We start from the raw sequence: 24,683 nt of genomic DNA, 5'->3' as shown, positions 1-24,683 counted from the left end.
AGCCACTAGCCATGGAAAAGCTATACATTAGTTACAACAATAACTGACACTTTATACCTTTACTATTAATAAGTCAGTTCCTAGCCTTACCCACTAAAGATCAAATAGCAAAGAACATGAGGCTATTACAAGGCTACTTGTGGTTATTGGTTGGAAATTGAAACTCTTCATGGTAGACACTGCTGGCTGCCTACTCAACAGCCCCTCTCCCCTCTTGTCTAACAGAACCATTTTTGGTAGAAGTGACAATGTGCTCACCAATAATTACATTTTCCAGCCTTCATTCTAAGTAGAAAATATCATAATTCTGGCAAATAATGTGTAAGTTGAGGATTTCTTGTAATACTTTTCTCCCCTGATATGACATCGAGAAGTGTGATACCTTTTTATCCTCCCTGGAATGTAGATTCAAAGAGATAAAACAACCATATCATGACTAAAAAGATGAAAACTATCCTCTAAGATTGATAAAAGAGAAATTTGTATGTAGCCTAGAATATTTAAGATATTGTTACAGCCAGCTGCTACACCAGCCCTGAACTTCTCAAATCAGAATTAATAAGAAAAAAAATTCTTAATTTTTAAAACCTCAATTAAGTCAAGTTTCAAAAGCAATGTTTAACTGTTGGATTTGCAATCCTACTCTTGGGAACTTCTGGTCAAAGAAAGGAAAATGTTGTACATAAAGATATTTTCTATATTGGATTAGCACTGAAAACAGATTAAATATCCAACAATGAGAGAATGTTAAAATTCTGGTAAAACACAACTTAAGACTACTAGGCTACCATTTAAAACTCAAGTTTTTTGAGGGAATTCCCTGGCAGTCCAGTGGTTTGGACTCCTTGCTTTGATTGCTAAGGGCCCGGGGGTTCAATCCCTGGTTGGGGAACTAAGATCCCACAAGCCACTGGGCGCGACCCCCGTCCCCCACTGCCAAAACCAACTTTTGGAAGACAACACAGTAGAAAAGATTAAAATACAAAATTATATCTGCTCCATTTATAACTAGCGGCAAAACTATTGGTTGCCCGATCCACATTTATTCCCAATCCTCTTTTCCTTTTCCATTAGAAAGATTGGAAAAGCTTACAATTTCATTTCCCATTCTTCTTGGAGCTAGAGGTAATGATTTTATACATTCAAGGCCAACAGATGAACACAAGTCTGCTATGGATTTCTGGAGCAGGTTTTGCTTTTATGAGGAAAGGATCAGATGTGGGAGGCTCTGCCTCCTTCCCTCACTTTTCTGTCTTGAATACAGACACACCGCTCTGCACTGCAGTGGCCATCTTACCAAGAGGGAAAAACTAACAGACTTTCAGAGACCTTGGTAAAGTGGAGTCACTGAACCAATGCCAGCTCCTCTAGGTTTTTTGTTATATGAGAAAAATAAATCCCTATTTGAAAAACCATTGCTACTTGGATCTTCTGTCACTTAAAGTATGAAACACTCCTACCTGATATAGAAGTAGAAAAAGTGTAAGTGAACGATAAAAGATTTGACGGAAAAATTAAGTGTTGACCTTTTATAGTATTATAGAAAATGATTTGTAAAGAAAAAATTGCATTTATGCAAGAAAACTTTAAAAAATGTAAGTACTGAGCATAAAGAGAAAACATCAGACTAATTTTGTAGCTAACTATGAATACACATGTCACATAATCTAGATTATCTTAATTCTAATACTAAGGACATTAGTCTGCTGTCTTTTGTTTTGTTAAAAGAGTCAAACAAAATCTAGTAACCAAAACATATTTTCAATAAAATTTTATATGTGTATATGTAAATAACAAAACAGCACCAAAGACCTCTGTACAATTTTACCATACAGGTTCTGTGTAGGATGCTTCATCAATAAACCTTTTACTTTTGCTCTAAAAGCACATGATTACAGAAAACTGCTTATTCATTAAAAACTGGGTAAGATCTTTCAAAGATACCTCAGATATTCAAAATAAAACAACCTATCTTCTAAGATCAACCTGAGTTGCACAGGTTAAGTTGAAGACTCTTCACACGGTGCTGAAAATGTGAGGCAATCTGCACTTGAACTGGCAGTGCACTTCCTCAGACTCAGGCTGTCTTCATCACAAGTATCTTCTATCTCTGAGAGATCAGCTACATCAAGATGGCTCATCAGCTAAGTCACGCTGGTCAAAATACCTGGTGAAAAAAGAATTTGCACAGCTAAGGAAAGCATAAAATGAAATGGGAACCTATGAACTGGGAGAAAATATTTGCAAACGATGTGATCCATGAGGGTATAATTTCCAAAATAAAAAAACAACTCATGCAACTCAATAACAAAAAAACCCAATAAAAAAAGTGAGCAGAAAACCTATACAGACATTTCTCCAAAGAAGATATATAGCTGGCCAACAGGCACATGAAAAGGTGCTCAACATCACTAATTTTTTGAGAAATGCAAATCAAAACTACAATGAGGTATCACCTCACGCCAATCAGAATGGCCATCATCAAATGACGGAAAGGGTATGGAGAAAAGGGAACTCTCCTACACTGTTGGTGGGAATGGAAATTGGTGCAGCCACTATGGAAAAACAGTATGGAGGTTCCTAAAAAAAATTAAAAATAGAGTTACCATATGATCTAGCAATCCCACTCCTGGGCATATATCTGGAGAAAACTCTAAAAAGGTACATGTATATACATATATAAAGAATATCACTAAGCTATAAAAAATAATGAAATAATGCTATTTGCAGCAACATGGATGGACCTAAAGATTATCATACAAGGTGAAGTAGGTCAGACAAAGATAAATACCATATGATATCACTTTTATGTGGAATCTAAAAAATGATACAAATGAACAAAATGATATAAAACTGAAACAGACTCACAGGCATAGAAAACAAGTTTATGGTAACTGAAGGAGAAAGGTGAGGGGCAGGGCAGGGGAGATTGAATTAGGAGTTCCCAGTGAGCAGATACAAATTGCTACATACAAAATAAACAAGGTCCTACCGTACAGCATGGTGAACTATATTTAATATCTTATAATAAACTATAAAGGGAAAAATCTGAAATAGAATATACATATATATATGCATAACTGAATCACTGTGCCATGCACCAGAAACTAACACAACATTGTAAACCAACTATATTTCAATTTTTAAAAATTAATGTATACTTAAAAATATTAATTGTAGCATATCCAAAAGGATACATCTATATACATATATAAGGAATATTACTCAGCTATAAAAAATAATGTTTTTGTAATAGCAAAAGACTACAAACAACCCAAATATCCATCAATAAAGTGACTGGCTGAATAAACCATAGTACATCTACACAGTGAAATATTACAAGGCTTTTATTTTTTTTTTTTTTTTTTTTTTTTTTTTTTTTTTTTTTTTTTTTTTTTTTTTTTTTTTTTTTTTTTAATATGGAACGCTTCACGAATTTGCGTGTCATCCTTGCGCAGGGGCCATGCTAATCTTCTCTGTATCGTTCCAATTTTAGTATATGTGCTGCCGAAGCGAGCACTACAAGGCTTTTATAAAAAAGGGAATGAGGAAAATATCTACACTGAAACCATGTAATTCCCAGGATTCATTAAGTGAAAAATCAAAGTACAGAACGGAAAGCTAAGTATGTTATATTTTATAAGCATGTGCAGGGTATATATACATTTGCTTATATTTTTAAAAAAGAAACAGTGAATGGGAGGATAAATCAAAAATTAACAATAAAACAGATAACTACAAAAGGGAGAAAAGAGACTACAGAGGATAAAGGTGGATTCTAAAATACAAATTACAATTTTAACTTTGGAACAATGTAAATATTTTATGAAATTATAAAACAAGTTTAAGTAAAGATAAAATCACTAACCAGACTCCACTAAATGAGTCTTCTCCTATACTATGTTGGTGGCATAAACCAAATAGGAGAATAATTCCAAGTAATCTTAAACATGATGTTCTGATATATGTAACTAGTAAGATACACCATAGACAAAAAGAACTGCAAAGAATTCTTAAAGGGACTTCAACAGTTTTACTACTGGTAATATTGTTAGTATTGTTATTCTGAAACTACTATGTGAATATTGTAGGATAAAGCCAATAATTATGTTATTAAGAAAAATCAAGTAATCTTAAGTTAGAACTGAAATATCAACTTGGACCTATGATTTTATTTTTCTTTCTAAAAAATACATACTTCATAGCTCTGTTCAGTGAAAAGGTCTAGGTGCAATGACCAACCCGAAAACATCTAGCTTCCCTAATGTTCAATTTATGGACTCTAGATACCACTTTCTACTTTGAAAGATGAACCAGCACTCCCAGGAGAAAAGACTAATTCCAGATCTGGAGCCAGACGTGCCCAAGATATAACTGAGTCATTCTGGCAGAGCAGAAAGTAAGAAAGCTATCAAAAGACCACTGAGGTCATAGACCAAAAAGCACAGGAACTGATTGAAGGGCTCCCACTATCCAAAGATAGAACAATTTGAGCATCAAAAAGAATGACTGCTATATCCCTTTACCTGAATGTGAAGATCATCCTCACACCACTCTACGAAAGAAAACTAGACAGTATGCTTCCTGACGTGACACAAGAGCACACAGTCTTGTAAACAAACACACAAACACACATCATTATATATAATCAAACCTCTAGACCTACCTACCAGTTTACAGAAAACATGCAGGATAAATGAACCATTAAACATCACCATGAAGTTAGCTGTCAAAACCAAAATACAGGAAATTCTACAAGTCAAAGGATCCGTTTTTTTCAGCAAATAAATAGCAAAGAAAAAAACCGAAAGGGTTGATGGGGGTACTTAAGAGACATATCAGACAAATGCAACGAGTGCATCCTACTTGGATCCTGGATTGAAATTCAAACATAAAAAGACATTCTTGGGATAATTAGGGAATATGAAACACAACTGGGCATCCGATGATACAGAGTTATCACTAAATTTACTGGTTATGAGTGCAATATTACAGTCATTTTTTTTAAAAACCCTTTATGAGTCAGATACACTAAAACAGGAGAAATAATATGTCTAATATTTGTTTAAAACATTTTTATGTGTTTAAAAATCTCTATAATATGGAGCATAAAAAATAATTATGATTGGTAAAATAATTAAGGTGGCTAATAGCTACCGGGGGGCTTCCCCAGTGGCTCAGCAGTAGAGAATCTGCCTGCAGTGCAGGAGACTGGGTTAGATCCCTGGGTTGGGAAGATCCCCTGGAGGAGGGCATGGCAACCCACTCCACTATTGTTGCCTAGAGGATCCCACAGACAGAGGAGCCTGGTGGGCTACAGTCTGTAAGGTCACAAAGAGTCAGACCCTACACTGAAGCAACTATGCACACACAACAGTTACTGGGTCCTGTGTGAGTGCGATCCTACTCATCTGATAAGGTATTTCTATGAATTAGCAGCTATTGCCTTAAAGCTATTGAAAGAAAACCAACAAAAAAAACACAGAAGACTTATAACCATGTAAGTTGCTTACACTGAAGCAGTTAAAACAGAGTCAAGGCCTATGTTAAATGGTTTTCAAACCTGCTGTAACCTATAGGTTTTCCTAAGTGAAGTCTATAGCCTCAGAAACTTCTGCCCCACCTTCTAAGGATTAAATGAGTTCCTATTTTGAAGCACTAAGAAAAATGCCTGGCACAACTGACCAGCAAGTATTAATTATTATCATTAGCATAATTATTATAGGCCAAGAAACTAAAAACACAGACCAATGAACAAAAATATCAAGTCCAGAAAGAGACCTAAAATAAATATGTATGTGTATGTATACACATATTCACATATAAGAACTTAGAATATGAAGACATTTTCATGTAAATTCCAGGTGGAATTTTAATGTAAGAAATGAAATAAAAGATAAACTAAATAAAAATATGCTCCAACTGAAAATGAACAAAGGACACAAGCAATTAAAAAATACTGCAATAAAATGAAACATACTCTACCCTTATGCATAACCACACAAAGCAAATAAAAATAATCTGCATCTTTTTATTACTAGAATGCAAATATTTACATCAACTGAAAACACTCAGCGTTGAATAGTAGATGGGCACTCTCACCAACATTTTAGTGGGAACCCAGAGTGGTATGATCTTTCTAGAAGGCAAATGCAATAAATATCTCAGTTTTACAAGTACATGCAAGTCCTTTAATTTATTTCCAGGAATTTGCCCTTAGGCAATAAGCAGAGCTGTAGGTATAAGAATCTTCAATGCAGCATTATTTATAGAGAAAAACTAGAAATAAAGGGAATTGTGATACATATAATACTGTTTCCTTATGCCTCAACTTCCTCACTGTAAAATGGAAACAATACTTTCTACCACCATTAATACTGCTATTATAAAGCAAGAAAGTGAAAGTAAAGTCGCTCAGTCGTGTCCGACTCTTTGACCCCATGGACTTTAGCCTACCAGACTCCTCCGTCCATGGAATTTTCTAGGCAAGAGTACTGGAGTGGGTTGCCATTTCCCTCTCCAGGGGATCTTCCCAACCCAGGGATCGAACCCAGGTCTCCCACATTGCAGCTAGACGCTTTACCATCTGAGCTGCCAGGGAAGCTCATAAAGAAGTCAAGGATTACTTACCTGCTAACCAAGCAGATTAATAAATTCAAAGCAGGAACCCTTTCATCATCTTTGCTGTCCTAAAAAGTAAGAAGAAAAAAAGAAAGCTTGCAATGTAGTCTGTTATCCCCTAATTTTTTCTTCTTCTTTTATTGTGGCCTCGCAGCATATGGGATCTTAGTTCCCTGACCAGAGATCAAACCCACGCTCCCTGTGGTGGAAGCAGAGTTTTGCTTCCACTGGATTGTCAGCAAAGCCCCAACCACCTATTATTTTTGAAGGAAGTTTTAAGGTGCAAAACATGAACATTTTATTATATGACAATCATAATCACATGGATATAGGAAACATCAAAGAAAACAGAGAAACTGTAGAGTTAATGATTCCTTGAGAAACATCTAAGATCTTTTAAAGAAAGCTCCTGAATAGGTCCTAGAAAGGAATAAGAGTTGAGGGCTCTAAGGAGGATAACTTGGGAGAGATACTTTTCCTGATTCCAAGTATAAGACTGAAAAAAGCCTGTGTCCTAACTGGACACTAATGGAAGCAAAATATACAGACATATTTTAAAGAAAATATTTCAGATCAGAGTTCTCAATGATGAAGGAAGTTGTTCCTGAACTATACATTTCCTAAAATTCACTTTAAATATATAGTGAGTAATAAGTTACATTTTGCTCAGAGTACAGGCCATTTAAATTAGTCTGTGCCATCTCATGGAAGTTTAATGAAAATATTTTGGAGTAGTCAGTGGAGAACAGTTATATATCTTGTGCAGGTGAAAGGAGGAATGAAAAAAAATCAGCTTAGTCTGCATCGAATTAATTTATATCGTAATGCTGCAGGCATGAGTTAGAGGAAGGGTCTATCTAGAAAAATTCAAAACCATTATCATGCCACAGACTGCTAGTTGACCACTCTGGCTTGATTCCCCTTATTATGTAGCAAATGAAGCTCATTTTCAGATGGGTACACTGTCACCCAACCAAAATAAACATTTCCTATAATTCTTTATGGTCATGTGACCAAATTCTGGCCAATGAGCTGTTTTGGCCAGATGTGCTTGTAAGAGGCTTTGGGAAGGCTCTTTAGAGGGAAGGACCTTCTCTTCTTTCCAGCTTCCTTTAGTGAAACATGCTGGCGGAACCTGAATTATGAAGTGAGTCTGGGGAGGGAAACCACATGTGGCAGAACTGGAAGGCCTGGGTTACCGCCACCTTAGATCTAATCTGCCTACCTTCATACTCCCTTTGAGAAAAAACTTCCATTTTATTTAAGATAATGTTATTTTGGACTCTTCTATTATGCAGCTAAATCTAATCCTGTCTAACAACATAGTCCACGTTTTGTTATTTCACTGAAATCGTTCTTTACGATCACAGAAGCTGCTGAGTACTTCCAATATGAAATAGTGAGTCTGAACTTACCACCAAAAGCCTCACTTCAGAGCACCTTCTTGCAAGCTGCCGAATCAGTGAATGAGCCTCCGGTAATAAAGGTTTTTCAAGACAAGCCAATAAAGCATAAAGCCATCTTCCCTATACAGGATTTAAAAAAGTAGTAAGTAGGCAAACTACACCGTAAGTTTAATTTATAATTACTTAATTGTACCTCAGAAAGGCCGTATCAGGTTATATTCCACCAGCAGTACACGTGACTGAGTTTATTTGGAGCAACACATCGCTCCACGGACTACTCAAGAGGATTAGAACAAAGTTTAAATAGCAATCTGTCAACACACTAAGGTAGCTCCTCAAGCAACCCCAAGTCAATGGCTTTTTTTTTCCATTTTTTAAAAAAAATGGTTTTGATCTATTCAAGCTTTATTTCAATGACTTTTTCTTGAACAAAAAGATTCACATCCAGGTTCCTTTCACAAAGAGTGAGTGGGATTCTCTTCTACGTGAAAAGAGAGGTATACATTTAAACTTGACCAGAAGCTTCTGGACGGCAAACATTATATCTTGTTTTGACTGGGAGCCTTGAAGCTTCAGATACTCTTTTTTGCAAGTATCCTCAATGGTGAAAAATACTTGTTTTTAAAATCAAATCTAACTGCAAAGGATGATAAAATTTCCTATTAGGGGATTAAGTGGGCAATTCATTTACATAACATCTGTCAAATTTACCCAATTTTGAAGGTGAAAAAATTTTAAGCTCTGAGTGTAACGCAATAAAATAGAAGGACAGTACAGTATAGTTGGTCAGAGTACAGCCAGACTGCCCCAGCATGAGTCTCGGTTCTGCCAGTCATAATCTGTGTGCCCTCAGGCGAGTTACTGAATCCCTATGAGCTGTTTCCTCATCTGTAAAATGGAAATAACAGCTCATAGGTTATTGAAAGAGTCACGGAGTTATTATACATAAAATCCTTAGAATGAAGCCTGGCACATATATTTGCTATTATTCCTATTTCTGATATTCTTTAGTGGACTGGATTTCAAAACCATTTTACAAATGCATTTCAAACTTCTCTAAGCCAGGACTATTTGAAATGGGGTCTGCAGACTGGTAGCCATTCTGTTTGTTACTGATCTGTGAAAAGATAAGCAGCTTCTCCCAGGATATAAACCAACTATTTGGTTGATTTTTTTCCTCCTCAATGCAAGACTCTCAATGAAGGAAGTACTATGTTGATTAACATTCTATTCTAAGTTCCTTATTTTACTGCAAACAAGCATTATCTGCATTATACATATAGATGAATAACACATACATATATATAAATAGTGTAGAGCCATAGCTTACATATAAGGTAAGTATATATAATTTTGTCTGCATTATGAAAAGAAAAAGATGCAGTACTACCAATTCTGGAGTAAAGTCTCTTTCTCCAAACCAATTATTCAGATATTCCAAGACACTAGTTACTGTTGACTAAAAAAAGGGGGAGGGGGAAGAGATGGGAGAACAGCATTAGTAATATAGCACTGACAAGTTCAAGCTGAGTTACACCAAGTTCAGTGAGAAAGCAGCTCTGCTTAAAATGGACTTCTTCTTTAGACTTAAAGAGAAACCTTTGACTCTATTTAGTAATTTGATTAGATGGAACATTCAGTGAGATAAGGCTTTTTTGACAAATATTTTTATATATTTTTCAATTATCAACACGGTTTAAATCCTAGGATTTAGTTAGTAACTACTAATTTAGTTCAGAACTATTTTTTAAAAATTTCACCTACTCTTAAAAAAAGGTCTTTGCATAAATACCTTCAGCTTATTTTCATTAAATCAAAGTACAAATAATCTAAAGACAAAGTTAGCTAGAGAAAGATTAATTTTAAAGCTATACAGATAGAATTTACCAAATTCTCTAGCTTATTCTAATACAGATGGGACACTTACAAAATTCACTCTCATTGAATTTAATATAATTATTTGAGTATCTTAATGTAAATGATCAAATAAGTAAAACTGTAGGCTAGTATATTATTTACAACAGAGTATGACCTGTTAAAAAATTTATCTTCCAAGGGTAGCCAATATATGTGAATACAAACAATCAAAGTTTTATTTGCTCTTTAAGTGGGTAACAGAGTTCCTAGTGCTGAGAGACTGAACAAATAAAATCCATATTGCTTCCCTTTTGACCTAAGAAATTCAAATTTAATTCTTAATGAAGTGTGCACAACATCTGGAACTAGAAATAGCAATCTAACCTTAGTAATTTTTTCAAACCCCATAATCTAAGACTTATAACTGAAACATAAGCGTATGAATAGTTTAGCAGCATGATAAAGAGCATGCGTTCTGAAGTGAGATCAGCCTGGGACTGAATTCCAGTACTGCCAGTAAAACTTGCCAATAAACCACCTGCAAATGACTTAATCGCCAACTGTTTCCTCATTTATTAAAAAAAAATGGATATTAATAATAATTCCCCATATAAGGCTGTAGTGAGGATTAAGTAAGAATTTTAAAGAGTTTAGGACAGGGTCTTACATACTGTAAAAATTAAATAAATGTATTCAAATATCTTAACACACACTGCAAACAGAAGAATGCATATATTCTTATTATTATTAGATATATTTTACCTGATTCATTCTGCTAACAATACTAAGCAAGGGAGGAAAACCAATCTGAAAGAAAAATGAGACTGAGGTTTACTAAGTGGTATTACAAAGACGGGGAGGCTTCATTTTTTTAAATTGGTGAATTTCTCAACATGCTGTTTTATAAAAACAAAAAATAGATAAAATTCCTTCATTATGATCCTTTTGTAGTTCATGAGCATGATGATTGGGTGTTCACGCTGCTGCGTGACATGTGCCTCCCTCACAAACCTTGTTACGACATCGGCACATTACCTGTCTGACGTGAAAAAAAAAAGAAAAAAGAAAAAAAAAAAATTCCTTCATTATATATTACAATAAAATATTCCATGAACTATTATGCTAATAATGCCCAAGAAAACAATGTCTTGACATTTGAATACATAAATGTAAAAATATAGAATGATCTGAGTAATGAAGATATTAAAATAAAGCATGTAATTAAAAACATAGTATGATATTAATAACTTGTGCACACTCTTTCAAAAACTTTTAGCTAAAGCAAACATTTTGGGGAAGTAAGGGTACTTGAATGAGTTCTTTCAAACCTAATCTGCTTTAAATAAAAAAAATTATTTTGGACTTTAATGTTGGGAGCTTTGATTATGAAAACGGTACCGACTTATGAGAAACTTAAGTGGACACGCATTAAAGTATATTTTGCAGTAACAAACTGAATAAATATACATTCTTTGCCAAATTAAAAAATTTTGAAGAAAAGTTAAACAAATAAATAAATAAATAATAGAATTTTTAAAAGTAACATATATTAGGGGATATAATCCAATAGACGAAATGCTGTTTAAGAATCAGCATCAAACTAGCTCTGAGAACTGAATCTGTCTACACTCCCACCACCATGCATTAAGAGTGCCTGTTTTCCCAGCCCTTATTAAGAGTGTGTCAAACTTGCTTTACCAATGTTAACTGAAAAATCCCAGCTCAATGGAGCTGTAATGTTTTTATTTTAAGTGAGTTTGGGCATCTTCTCATAAAAGAACAATTTACATTTCCTTCCTGTGAAATGTCTCTTTACATCCTTTGCTTTTTTTTTTCCAACTGGGGTCTTGGTCTTGTTTGGCAATTTTCAGAGCTTTTACATTTAGGGGATAAGCTAATTTTAAATGAGAAAAACAAAACGTGGCACCAAAGAGAAAACAATAAATACCTATTCAACAGAACAGACAACATGGAATAGGGAGTTACCAGTAATGCAGATGTATGGACATCTGCAAGCTTGCGGGCAGGTGAATCCTGAAGGACAAGAAGCGGCTGGCCACATAATTTATTATTAAAGTCATATGAAACATAAATAATCTTTATATTTGTAAAATATAAATATAGCTTCAACATTTCACTGCCAGAATATGCAATTTATTAAGCATTTTTAAGCACCTGAGTCATGTTTTCCTTTGTTTCTCTGACTGCTCAGAACTCATTGTTTGACCCTTGCCTAATCATTAAAAAAAAAGTCCTATCTAGCTCAAAAAATTATTAAACAGCTAAAGCACACACTGTTTTAGAAAACAGGCTGATCTAAATCAGTCATATATTATTTGCTTTTTAAAATTTTTTTATAAACTTGGAAAACAAAAAAGCTATTATGCTTCTATGTTTAGCAAATGAGCTTATAAAAATAGTCAGGAGACTGGATTTGGCCCAAGCTGTATTCTGCTAAGTCTCTATACTAAATCTCCCACCAAAACTAGGACCTGTTTTTTGTTTGTTTAGTCACAGTATCACTTACTTGTACATAATCGATTCCAGGACTTTCACTTGCAGCTGGTCCAATAGCCCCTTCAGCACATAACCTTTCACCTAGACAGAATTTTTTCCAGCCTTCTTCATCTTCAGATTTTGGCTAAAAGAAAAAAAAAAAAAAAGAATTTACTTACGTATTTTCTTTAATACTGATCAATGAAAAAACAAGTGAGGATTCCTTCATATTCCCACCACCTCACACAAACATATAGTGCTTGTAACAGAGGGAACTGTGTCCTCTCAAAATTCGTATGTTGAAACCCTCACCTCCAGCATGTGACGGTTAGGAGACTGAGTCTTTACAGCAGTGATTTAAGTTAAAATGAGGTGGGTAGACTGGGTCCTAATCCAATCTGACTGACATCCTTGTTAGAAGAGGAAATTTGGATAAAAAGACATGAGGGATGCGTGTGCACACAGAAGGCCATGTGAGGACACAGCTAGAAGATGGCCATCTGCAAGCCAGAGAGAAAGAGTGACCTTTAGAGAAACCTACTGAAACTTTGATCTTAGCCCTCTAACCCACAAAGCTGTGAGAAAATACATTACTGTTTGTTAAGCCACTCCATCTGTGGTGGTTTGTTACAGCAGTCCTAGCAAACCGATACAGGACCCAAGTGGTCACACCATATGTGGGACCTTTTCAGTCTGGATCATACTTTAGTGAACACTGACAAGCAAGTACGTGCTCAAAAGAGGGTGATAAAGATGTAAAATTGATATTAAAAAAAATACACTAAGAATGCTTACAAGAATGAAGCCTATTTATCCCAAGGAAGGAGACACAATTACATACTTCACATAAAAGGCTGTCCAATCAAAGAAGGAACAGATTTACACTGTCAGAGGAAAAAAGCATGACCTTTCAGCTCAATCTTAACAGAACAACCTAAAATTTTTTTAAAAAATATTTATTTATTTATAGTTGATTTATAATATTGAGTTAGTTTCAGGTGTATAGCAAAGTGATTCAGTTAACAGAACAATTTTTATTTGGACACATCACCTCACAAATCATTTTATACACACATGCAGTTAGATTCTCAGAAGGAAAACAAAACCCCTAAAAGGTAAAAGCCTACTGTCCTGGAACAATGTTTTCCCATTACTCCACTAGGTCAGAGACTGTTTCTACTTCAGGTAGCACTGAAAATCCTAATCATTACATATGGTTGGTGCTTAACAAATGATTAGATCAATCAATCAATCAATATTCATATTTACATAGCTGCCTTCAGAGGCTGCTCTAAAAATTCATATTATTATTTACATGTTTCACATCTGCCACGATGAATATATGTTACTGCTATGTAATATTCCACTGTTTTGATGGAGGATCTTCATTAAGTCAATTAATTATGTTGTCATTTCTTTTTTGACAAAATTATATCATCATCATGTTACTGATGCAGCTTCTTTTTGAATTATATAGGTACCCAAAAGTCCTTACCTTGAGCAAGGAAAAAATGTATCTACCTACCTACTGCCCTCTCCCTCTTCTTACCAGGAGGCCTCACCGTACAGTGAAAGGCTTTCGAATCAAAGTCTGGTCTGTATCTCAGCTATACTTATTTTATGAGTTAAATGATCTTGGGCAAGTGATGTTAGTGTCTTTCACACTTTTTCTAGAGCAGAGCTTCCAACTAGTATACAGAAGCATAGACAGAGGTTACTGAATCTCTGTTTTCAGCTGGTAGTCTTAAGCCATGAGAGCAGCTTCCTCCATTTATCCCAAAGTGACATCATTTAAAAGATGTTAGGAAGCACTGCTTAGAAGAAGCTTCTAAAACCTGAAATCTATGGGGAATTCCCTGGTGGGCCAATGGTTAGGACTCTGTGCTTACACTGCAGGAGGCATGGGTTTGATCCCTGGTCAGGGAACCAAGATCCCACGGGGAGCGCAGCATGGCCAAAAAACCCCCTGAAATCTATGAACCACGTGAAACAATGAGCAAAATTGTATGAATAGGTGCATTTTCCCCCCTCTGAAAATAAACAGCTTTCATTTGATCCTCCAGAAGAATATGAGACTCCCTAAGACATTAAAGAGCTTTCCTGGTTGCTCAGTGGTAAAGAATCGGCCTGCCAACGCAGGAGTCTCGGCTTCAATCCCTGGGTTGGAAAGATACCCTGGGGAAGGAAATGGCAACCCACTCCAATATTCTTCCCTGGGATATCCCATGGACAGAGGAGTCTGGTGGGCTACAGTCCATGGGGTCGCAAAGAGTCAGACACGATTGAGTGACAAACACTTTCACTTTTTCAATGGAGATACAGACATAGGGTACAGACTTGGGGACACGGTGTGGGAAGCAGAAGGTGGGACGAATTTGCAGAGCAGCATGGAACATATAAATTACCATGTAAAATAGATAGCAAGTAGAAATTTGCTGGATGAGATAAGGAACTCAAATCAGGTGCTCTGTGACAACCTAGAGGGGTTGGATGGGGTGGGAGGTGCGAATGAAGTTCAAGAGGGAGGGGATGTATGTATACCATTCATGTTGATGTAGGGCAGAAGCCAATACAATATTGTAAAACAGCTATCCTCCAATTAAAAATTTTAAAAAATTAGTCTAAGCTGATAATACATGAAACAGTACTTTCCAGTAAGCATGACAAACTTTACTAAAAAGTCAGTCACTGGTACTGGCACCATTATCCCATCAGGAAAATCCAAGGCACCTTTATTCAATCTTTTTGTAAATACTAAAAATGTATTTACTTTCTCGAAAACCAAATGTCTAGAAGGACCTTTACAGACTTGTAGAGAGTGATCCAAAGTCTCTTAAGATGTGGATTAAGGGTGTCATAAACATAACTTGCATTACTTATTCTATCCTTTTCAGGTGAAAAGACAATGGAACTGTTACTATTAATAGTAGATGGGAGAGAACTAAAATAACATAGATTAAACAAGAGAATCTTTAAGAACTGAAGTAAATACTGACTGTTTCAAATAGTTATACACTGTACAATGGAAAGAGAGAAACTTACATACCATGGTCACATTACTATCCAACTGTTGTGATTTCCAGTGACTTCTATGTCTGTTCACACTCTAAAGGAAGAGAAATCAGACAAATGATCTTCATAGAATGGATAACTCAAAAGAAATCAATTGCTGCACAACATTCTAACAATCTTAAAGCCTGGAAAATGTTTCAAATTGTATTACGTTGAGTGATTATAATAGTAATTTGGTAACTGATTCATGAATGTTCTTATCTTTATATATTTAGTAGCCCAAATTTTCCAACTACAGTCTAAGAACAGAAATAAATCTGAAGGAAGGCTTTAATTTGATGAAATGATAAAAGTAGAAACCTACCTGCCGAACAGTTGAAAACTGTGTCACTTGTTGCCGTTGCCACTGAAGAGTGGGGGAGTATCCTTCCGGGGCAGGCTGGCATCCTGAAAGCTAGAGATCAGTTCATAAATTTCAGAATCAGTGTTAAGTGTTACCACTAGAATCTCAAGCCTCTGCAAAGTGAAAGCAGAATCAAGAGGAAAAATGAGTAATAAAGCAAGTAAGACTACACAAGAAAGGAAGTACTTTTTGCAGATGTAAAAAAGGAGGCAATTCATTTATGTTTGAGTTTAAAACATCAGGAAAAGATCCTTATATAGTTGCTTTAGTAAAAGCAATCTGGAACAGTTTATAGTTGGGAGTTTCTACAAAATCCAAATATAAGACCTAAAGATATAACCCAGTACTACCTTTCTATAATAGCAAAACTGTTTGAAACAAAAAGACATAATGCAAATAAAACATTCCGGTATGAGCAGAATGCAAATAATTCAAGACATTTGACTTTACATTTGAGTTTTTTCAAAACAGCACATAGGTCACAACTGATCACATATTGCCTTGAAACAAAACTGAGTGTGGTCACATTTTAAAAGCCAGGTATACAAGATAGCATCTGTCATCAACTAAAAATTCCTGTAAAGGAATTATATGAAACATTATAGTGTCTGAGTTAAAATCTCCTGATAATAAACATCAGATAAACAAATTACTTAGAACAAAAAAGGAAAAGGAACTGTGGTAATTTTAAAAATGCTGCTCTCAAAAAAAAAAAAAAAAAAAAAATGCTGCTCTCCTTCCACCATAGGTTAAACAGCATCAAGTGGACCTTCTGTGGCTACCCCATCCAGACTAGTTCTCCCTGTTACTTACTGGTCATTATATGTTAACTTTCTTCACAGCAACAGACACAATATATAATTGTTTGCTTTTTAAATGTCTTCCTCAGGAGAAGCAAATTCTACAAGGGTAGGGACTTTTTCTGTCTCATCTTCTGTTGTATTCCCAGTGCCTGGCGCATACAGCTGCTTAGTTAAAAAAAATGTGCTGGATAAATAAATGAATGAAAAGGTTCACAGTGGGCAAGTAGGTAGAAAAGTGTGACACTTGGGTTTCTGTTTTTAAAAAACAAAACCTAGTCAAATTCAAAACATACCAACTACTCTAAGTAAGATTAAACGCTAGCCCAATAATAATTATGAACTGGTAAAAGGTACCTTAAAAATAAAGGCTGGCATAAACAACCTATTTAAAGACTCCATGAAGATCGGATCATGCTCCTAAACTGTTATGAGCAAAACTCCACGAATGTCAGGGTTACTGAAAGCCTCTTTAGAGGCAGTAAACGCCAGCTGTCCTTTTGGGGGGAAAAGTACAAGCAACTGTCTAACTGAGCATACAGCAGTCAAATCTTACACTGTAACTGATCCTGATACTTTCTGACACTATACGGTGAGCCTCCGTCTTTTAATTTGCGGGCAGGAAAAAAAAAATCCCCTGACGCGTAATAACACTCACAGAAACATTCACACTTTGCTTCCTTTTCAACTTCTTTGGGTCAATTTGAGCTACCACAACATCTGGACATTGAGCTGCTTCGATCCTACAAACAAGTAATAAATGCAAAAAACGTGATTACTATTGTTCACGTGTAGTATAACAAGCGATCCAACTTCTACAGTTCAATATAAAATTACAAAGTTCAGAATTGCAATTGAAGCTCTAAACAATAAATTTCTGAAATTATCTCGACTGAAAGCAATCTAAGAGCATGTATCTTGTCACGAGTAATCAAGTTTAATAAAATGAAGTTCACAGAAACTCACTCACACAAAGATGTAATCAAGGGATTTTGTTCTGACCGAGTATGGTAAGGGAACAGAAGTGGGGCTTTATCGCACTTCGGGGTCGATCGGGGTACGGGTACTGTGCCCAAGGGCGTAAGGACAACCGGCCCACCCGCACAGGGTCCAACACTCACTGGACCCGCCTCAGGTATTCCTGGGGAGTGCTCGGAGGTACGCTGGGATCGAAACTTTCCGTCAAGTCGCAGGGCTCCACCGGCAAAAGCCGTGGCATCAACTCCTCCACCGCAGACTCCGCAGGTACCCACGCCATAGTTTTCAATGAAGAGCGTCCCACCCAGCGCATGCGCCAGAGCTGGGGTCACAGCGCAGGCGCACATGGAGGCGCGTTAGGCGCGGAGTTGAGCAAGAGGCCGGCCTTAGGGGGCGTAACTGCGCAGGAGCAAACCTGAAGCTTGTCCCAGAGTTTAAGGGTCCGGTGCTGTAGTGAAGACTGCGAACTTAGTTCCTGGTAGAAGTGGTTCTGAAGTTTTTTCTGTGTTTTATTCTTATACCTTTCTAAGACCGAGGGTTATTAACTTTTATGCATCATTAGTATTGAGGGAACTGTAAGTACTTTTTAAGTTAATGAGCAGTTACTGTAACGATCATTTATTGAGCTTTAAATTCACATTACCTGCATTTCCTCATTTAATTTTTACTGTCTTTTAAAGTAAGTGGTATTGTGCAAGGTTTGTGGGGGAGGAAATCGACTGAAAGAGGGGTGAAGGACAATTGTAACTTTCTTCTAAAGAAGACCCATTGGAAAAGCCCCTGACGCTGGGAAAGATTGATAGCAGGAGGAGACGGGAGTGACAGATGATGAGGTGGTTGGACGGCATCACCAACTCCATGGATATGAGTTTGAGCAAACTCTGGGAGATGGTGAATAGGGAAGCCTGGCGTGCTGCAGTCTATGGGATCGCAGAGTCAGACACCAATGAACAAGAACAACAGAAGAGAAGAGCCAATTCCAACCCAGATTTATCTGATGCCAAATGAATGTAAAACTAGTATCCCAGAGGAATTTCTTGTACTTGGTTGTGCCACAGATCAGTTTATATTTATCCAAAATGAAGCTTATTACTAGAGTAGCCATCCCTTTTTCTTTTTTAAGAAAGATTTCTTAAATAGTGCAAAGAACAAAGCTAATGCCAACACCCAGAAGTTATCATTATTAATCTCGGGGCAATCTTGTGAGGGGGTACTATTATTTCTACTTTACTAGTGAGTGAACAAGGCAGAAATGGATTTAAGTTAACTTATGCTAGGTCACAAATTGCAAGAAACAATGAAAGTACTAAGTCTCTTCTAAACAAAGTACTATGTCTTTTCTAAACAAGCTCTGAGTGAATACAATTGTTTTCTAAGGTCTATTTAATTTAAGGCTTTTTTGTTTGTTCTTAAATCAGTCTTTAGATTGCAAACAATTTATTTTAAAACCAGAATGTAACTTTCTAAACTGGAGTAAAGTAAGGACAATCTTAGGTTAAGCGCTTAAGAATTGGTGCTTATAAATACTAACTAAACAATTGGGAGACATGGAAAGAAATTGTCTGGCTGCAAACTAAAAAGTTATTTGGTTAAAAACTCTTACTGATTTTAGAAGAAACAAACTTACAAGAGATGTGGAGAAACACTCCTGTCACCAAACATTTTGGTGATGATCAAGAATAAATTAGAAATCATAATGTGTCATTTCTGGATTTTCTTACACATACTTTTTTCTTTGGAAACTAGCTTATTAGCAATTTCCCCCCCCCCCATTTTTCTGTAGAAAAGAACCTACTAGATCAACCACAAAGGGAACAATTCTTAATACTGGACTCCGTATATAAGTGCATGGCAAAACTACACATGGATGAAGGAGACAAGAAGAGAGATAACAAAATGGAACAAAGCTCGTCCCAGGAAATAATAAGAAAATTTTTTCAAAAGAAGTGTGTAATAAAGGACATCAATAATTCGAGAGAGAGGAAATTAATTAAACATTTATAAGGGTTACTGTCTGCTCTTTAAAACTAATCTGGCTTAAAAGAATTAAGGAATGAATTTTGGAACACGTTTGATATGGTTATAAATAGGAAATTGCACCAAGTATTTTTTTTAAGTCTTTATTGAATTTGTCACAATACTGCTGCTGTTTTATGTTTTGTTTTTTTTTGGTCATGAGACATGTTAGCTTCCCGACCAGGGATAGAACCCGCAGCCCCTGTATTGAAGGTGAAATCTTAACCACTGGACCACCAGAGAAGTCCCCTGCAATAAGAATTTTTGAATGTTTTGATTGAGCTATGAGACAGTTGAGAAGAAACTATATTTTGTTGATGAAGTTATTCTGAAGAAAAACTTTTTAGAAATCTGAACTTCTAAAACTATAATAACCATTTCTTTCTAGGAAGAACTATTTCTAAGATACTTAACTGCTTCGGAGGCCCTGTTTTTAAAGATTTCCAGTCACTTCTTAGTTTACAGTGGAAAGATTTTTATGTTTCAATGTTTCTCACACTGGTTCTTGGCTGTGGGAGTAATATGAAGGTTGTGAGCACAGAATGTCTGTTTATTGATGACAGCGGCATCTGCTAAGTCAAACTTGCAGAACTAAATGAAAAATTTGTCCCTGTATTTTATGTCCTTTTAAGCAGATATTTTCAAGTATTAGCGTATACAAGAATTAACTGGAAGAAATTCTTTAAAATACAGACTCCTGGGTCCTATAGCTCTCTCCTCCAGAGTTTCTGACTCTGTTTATTGGTTGTAGGACTCTGAAACTGAAATTTTTAGAAAGCATTCCAAGTGAGAAACATAGCTTAGTCCATCCATTTTATCTTTTCCTCCTTATTCTTTAAGATTTACTCCCCTAGAATTTGGGGCTCCCCAAGTGGTGTTAGTGGTAAAGAACTCACCTGGCAATGTAGGAGACATAAGAGACACGGGTTCGATCTCTGGCTTGGAGATCGCACTCCTGAAGGAGTGCGTGACAAGCCATCCAGTATTCTTGCCTGATAAATCCCATGGACAGAGGAGCCTGGCGGGCTACAGTCCATAGGTTCTCAAAGAGTCGGACATGACTCAAACAACTTAGCACACACCCTAGAATTTTTCTGTGTTACCATACTTTGTCGGGTACTTTCTTTTCTCCTTGGCCATAGTCTGAAATTTCACTTGTCCCTTTATGCCATTAAACTTTAATAAATTCAGTCATCCAAGTAACGTTTCAGTTCAGTTCAGTTCAGTCGCTCAGTCGTGTCTGACTCTTTGTGACCCCATGAACCGCAGCACGCCAGGCCTCCCTGTCCATCACCAACTCTCAGAGTTTACCCAAACTCATGTCCATTGAGTCGGTGATGCCATCCAGCCATCTCATCCTCTGTCGTCCCCTTCTCCTTCTGCCTGCAATCTTTCCCAACATCAGAGTCTTTTCAAATGAGTCAGCTCTTCGCATCAGGTGGCCAAAGTATTGGAGTTTCAGCTTCAACATCAGTCCTTCCAGTGAACACCCAGGACTGATCCCCTTCAGGATGGACTGGTTGGATCTCCTTGTAGTCCAAGGGACTCTCAAGTCTTCTCCAACACCATAGTTCAAAAGCATCAATTCTTCTATGCTCAGCTTTCTTTATAGTTCAACTCTCACATGTATACATGACTACTGGAAAAACCATAGCCTTGACTAGACGGACCTTTGTTGACCAAGTATGTCTCTGCTTTTTAATAAGCTGTCTAGGTTTATCAGTTTTTTATTATGTGTCGGACACTGTCATAGGCATTGGGCTTTAGTAGGTGATGTGGGGACAGTGGAGGTTTGCTGTCAGGAAATGGGGACAATTTTGAGGAGGACAATTCTGAGGAGTCCTGTTCCTTGGTTAAATACCTACATGTGATTTTTTAGGCCTGACCATGTGTGCATGCTCAGTTGCTTCAGTCACGTCTGACTCTCTGCGACTCTATGGACTGTAGCCCGCCAGGCTCCTCTGTCCATGGGATTCTCCAGGCAAGAATACTGGAGTGGGTTGCCATGTCCTCCACCAGGGGATCTTCCCGACCCATAGATAGAGCCAGGCTAATTTCAGGTTCTCAGAAACTGCTTTTCTCTTTCTTTCGGCTATATGTTTTATACAGATTATCATGATATGTTGTTATTCTAAGTGGTAAGTACAATTATTATGTTTATTTTCAGATGAAGAAACTGGCTCAGAAAAGGTTATATAACATTCCCAGATCATACAACTAGGAAGTGGATGAAGGGGAGAGTCCATCTTGGGTAGTCAGATTAATGAACCATTGCTCTAAAAATTACCATGCTCCACAAGATACACCTCATCACTTGTGAGAGCCTTTATGACCCACTGGCTATAGATTAGAGAGAGGCAATTCTATTAGGTTCAAGGTCACACCTAGTCTTAGGTCACACCCTTTGGGCATGAGCAGTCAGACTCTTTATCTCTGGGAATGCTGTTCTCAAGCTTTTGAATCCAGATCCAACAAAGCTGACTTGATGCCAGAAAATTGAGGCAAAGTCTAACTTAATTATAGAAACCCCAAACCCAAAACTTTACTCCCCTTTTAAAGTAAAAATACAAATCTAGCTCCTTCCTTTTCAAGTAGGAGTTCTCTTCTTTGCTACATGGTTTTACTAATTCTTATGTTCTTTGGAGTCAGACACGACTGAGTGACTTCACTTATGTTCTTAGGAAATCAAATAAACATTAGACAAAAAGAAAAGGAAAAAAACTTTTAAAAATATTTTTTAAAAAATTTAAAAATAACCATGTTATGTTTCTTTAGCTATAACTGAGTTAAGAGCAGATCATACAATTTCATTTGTTTTGTTTGATTACATGTACTCTTAGTAATAATTATGGATTTGGTCAGAGTGGCAGAATGAAATGATACTGAAGTATAACACTGGTGGGGCACTCTGTGGAATAGAAACAATTGCTGTTTGAACAAGAGCTAGAAATTTTAATGCCAAGGCTTGCCAACATTTAAAGAGGATATGACAGGCATGAAACTAGTACTAAGTGCTCTAGGTTTTAAATGGACATAAACACCCTGACCTTGGATATGCTACTTAAACTCTACTATCCTCACATTCATTTGTTATATACAGGGATTGGACTAACTGATCACTGAGATCTATTTGAGTTTAGAATTCTATAACTCTCGTCCATCCTAAAGGAGATCAGTCCTGGGTGTTCATTGGAAGGACTGATGTTGAAGCTGAAACTCCAATACTTTGGCCACCTGATACGAAGAGCTGACTCATTAGAAAAGGCCCTGATGCTGGAAAAGATTGAGGGCAGGAGGAGAAGGGGACGACAGAGGATGAGATGGTTGGATGGCATCCCCAACTCAATGGACGTGGGTTTGGGTGGACTCCAGGAGTTGGTGATGGACAGGGAGGCTTGGCGTGCTGCGGTTCATGGGGTTGCAAAGAGTTGGACATGACTGAGCAACTGAACTGAACTGAACTCAACTCTTGTGTATAATTGAATTTTTTGCAAATTTATCAATTTTTTCATTGAAGTAGAGTTGAATTACATCACTGTGTTGCTGCTGTACAGAAATGTGATTTGGTTACACATATATGTATATATTTATGCATTCTTTTTTTAATATTTTCCATTATGGTTTATCATAGCATATTGAATATAGTTCTCTGTGCTATGCAGTAGGACTTTGTTGTTTATTCATTCTAGGTATAAAAGCCTGTATTTGCTAGCCCCATCCTCCCACCCTATCCCTCCCCCTTGATAACCACCAGTCTGTTCTCTATGTTTATGGTTCTGTTTCTGTTTCACAGATAGGTTCATTTGTGTTATATTTTAGATTCCATATGTAAGTGGTATCATGTTATTTGTCTTGCTCTTTCTGACTTACATCACTTAGTATCATAATCTCTAGCTGCATCCATGTTGCTACAAACGGCATTTTAAAAATAACTGAGTAGCATTCCATTGTATATATGTGCCACATCTTTATGCATTCATCTGTCAATGGAGATTTAGGTTGTTTGGAGATTTAGGTTGTCTTGGCTATTGTGAATAGTGCTGCAATGAATGGAGGGGTGCTTGTAGGTTTTTCGGTTAGAATCTTGTCTGGATCTGTGCCCAGGAGAGGGATTGCTGGATCATATGGTAATTCTGTTTTTAGTTTTCTGAGGCATCTTCATGTTGTTTTCCACAGTGGCTGCCCCAACTTACATTCCCATCAACAGTGTAGAAGGGCTCTTTTTTCTCCATACCCTTTCTAGCATTTGTTGTTTGTATAGTTTTTGATGATGGCCATTCTGACTGGTGTGAAGTGGTACCTCATTGTAGCTTTGATTTGAATTTCTCTAATAAATTGTGATGTTGATTATTTAGGTCTTCTGCCCATTTTTGGAACTAATAAAAAAGATCTACAGTTTCATTAAGGTCAAACATGAACAAAAATTTATCACCATGTGTATTCTGCAATAAGAACAGACAAAACAAACTCCTGACATTGAAAAGGATTCATCATTCAAGGTGATTTAAAACTAGATAATACTATAATGGAAAACTATTTCATGTAATTAATATAACATTCCAAGACTATTTTTCAGATTTTTTCATCACTTTGCTGGTAAAGGTCCGTAGAGTTAAAGCTATGGTTTTTCCAGTAGTCATGTATGGTTGTGAGAGTTGGACCAGAAAGAAGGCTGAATGCCGAAGAATTGATGCTTTTGAACTGTGGTGCTGTAGAAGACTCTTGAGAGTCCTCTGGACAGCCAGGAGACCAAGCCACTCAATTCTAAAGGAAATCAACCCTGAATATTCTTTGGAAGGGCTGATGCTGAAACCGAAGCTTCAATACTTTGGCCACCAGATGTGAAGAGCTGACTCACTGGAAAAGAAATTGATGCTGGGAAAGATTGAGGTCAGGAGGAGAAGGAGGAGATAGAGGATGAGATGGTTGGATGGCATCATAGACTCAATGGACATGAGTTTGAGCAAACTCCAGGAGATAATGAAGGACAGGGAAGCCTGGCATGCTGCAGTCCATGGGGTCGCAGAGTTGGACACGACTTAGCAACTGAACAACAACAACAATTGTAGTTGTATGCGCAGACTACAACACTAT

At 36.7% G+C, this 24,683-nt stretch overlaps 1 protein-coding gene and 2 non-coding genes across 4 annotated transcripts; 1 reads left to right on the top strand and 2 right to left on the bottom strand.

Annotated features, from left to right (window-relative positions):
- Positions 1-1,756: 1,756 nt before the first annotated feature.
- On the bottom strand, positions 1,757-17,951 carry GEMIN2 (gem nuclear organelle associated protein 2). 2 transcript variants are annotated; one of them, XM_043921361.1, is made up of 10 exons: positions 17,717-17,893; positions 17,254-17,338; positions 15,757-15,846; positions 15,427-15,486; positions 12,412-12,525; positions 10,647-10,691; positions 9,418-9,486; positions 8,037-8,147; positions 6,631-6,689; positions 1,757-2,167 (listed from the first exon to the last, which is right to left on the bottom strand). In XM_043921361.1, the coding sequence occupies exons 1-10, from the start codon at positions 17,884-17,886 to the stop codon at positions 2,128-2,130; spliced, it is 843 nt and encodes a 280-aa protein (XP_043777296.1). In that variant the 5' UTR covers positions 17,887-17,893; the 3' UTR covers positions 1,757-2,127. The 2 variants fall into 2 exon arrangements, with proteins under 2 accessions (XP_043777296.1, XP_043777297.1); XM_043921362.1 differs by lacking the exon at positions 17,254-17,338 and having other exon boundaries at positions 17,717-17,951.
- On the bottom strand, positions 3,414-3,520 carry LOC122707297. The gene has a single exon (XR_006344809.1). It is a non-coding gene; the product is annotated as a U6 spliceosomal RNA (small nuclear RNA).
- Positions 10,824-10,929, top strand: LOC122707273. The gene has a single exon (XR_006344786.1). It is a non-coding gene; the product is annotated as a small nucleolar RNA U13 (small nucleolar RNA).
- Positions 17,952-24,683: the final 6,732 nt, after the last annotated feature.

This window comes from Cervus elaphus, chromosome 13, assembly GCF_910594005.1.
Source record: "Cervus elaphus chromosome 13, mCerEla1.1, whole genome shotgun sequence".
In the NCBI taxonomy this organism is placed as follows: Eukaryota; Metazoa; Chordata; class Mammalia; order Artiodactyla; family Cervidae; genus Cervus; species Cervus elaphus.
Note: the sequence above shows the minus strand (reverse complement) of the source record. Positions and strands in the feature narration are given on the sequence as shown.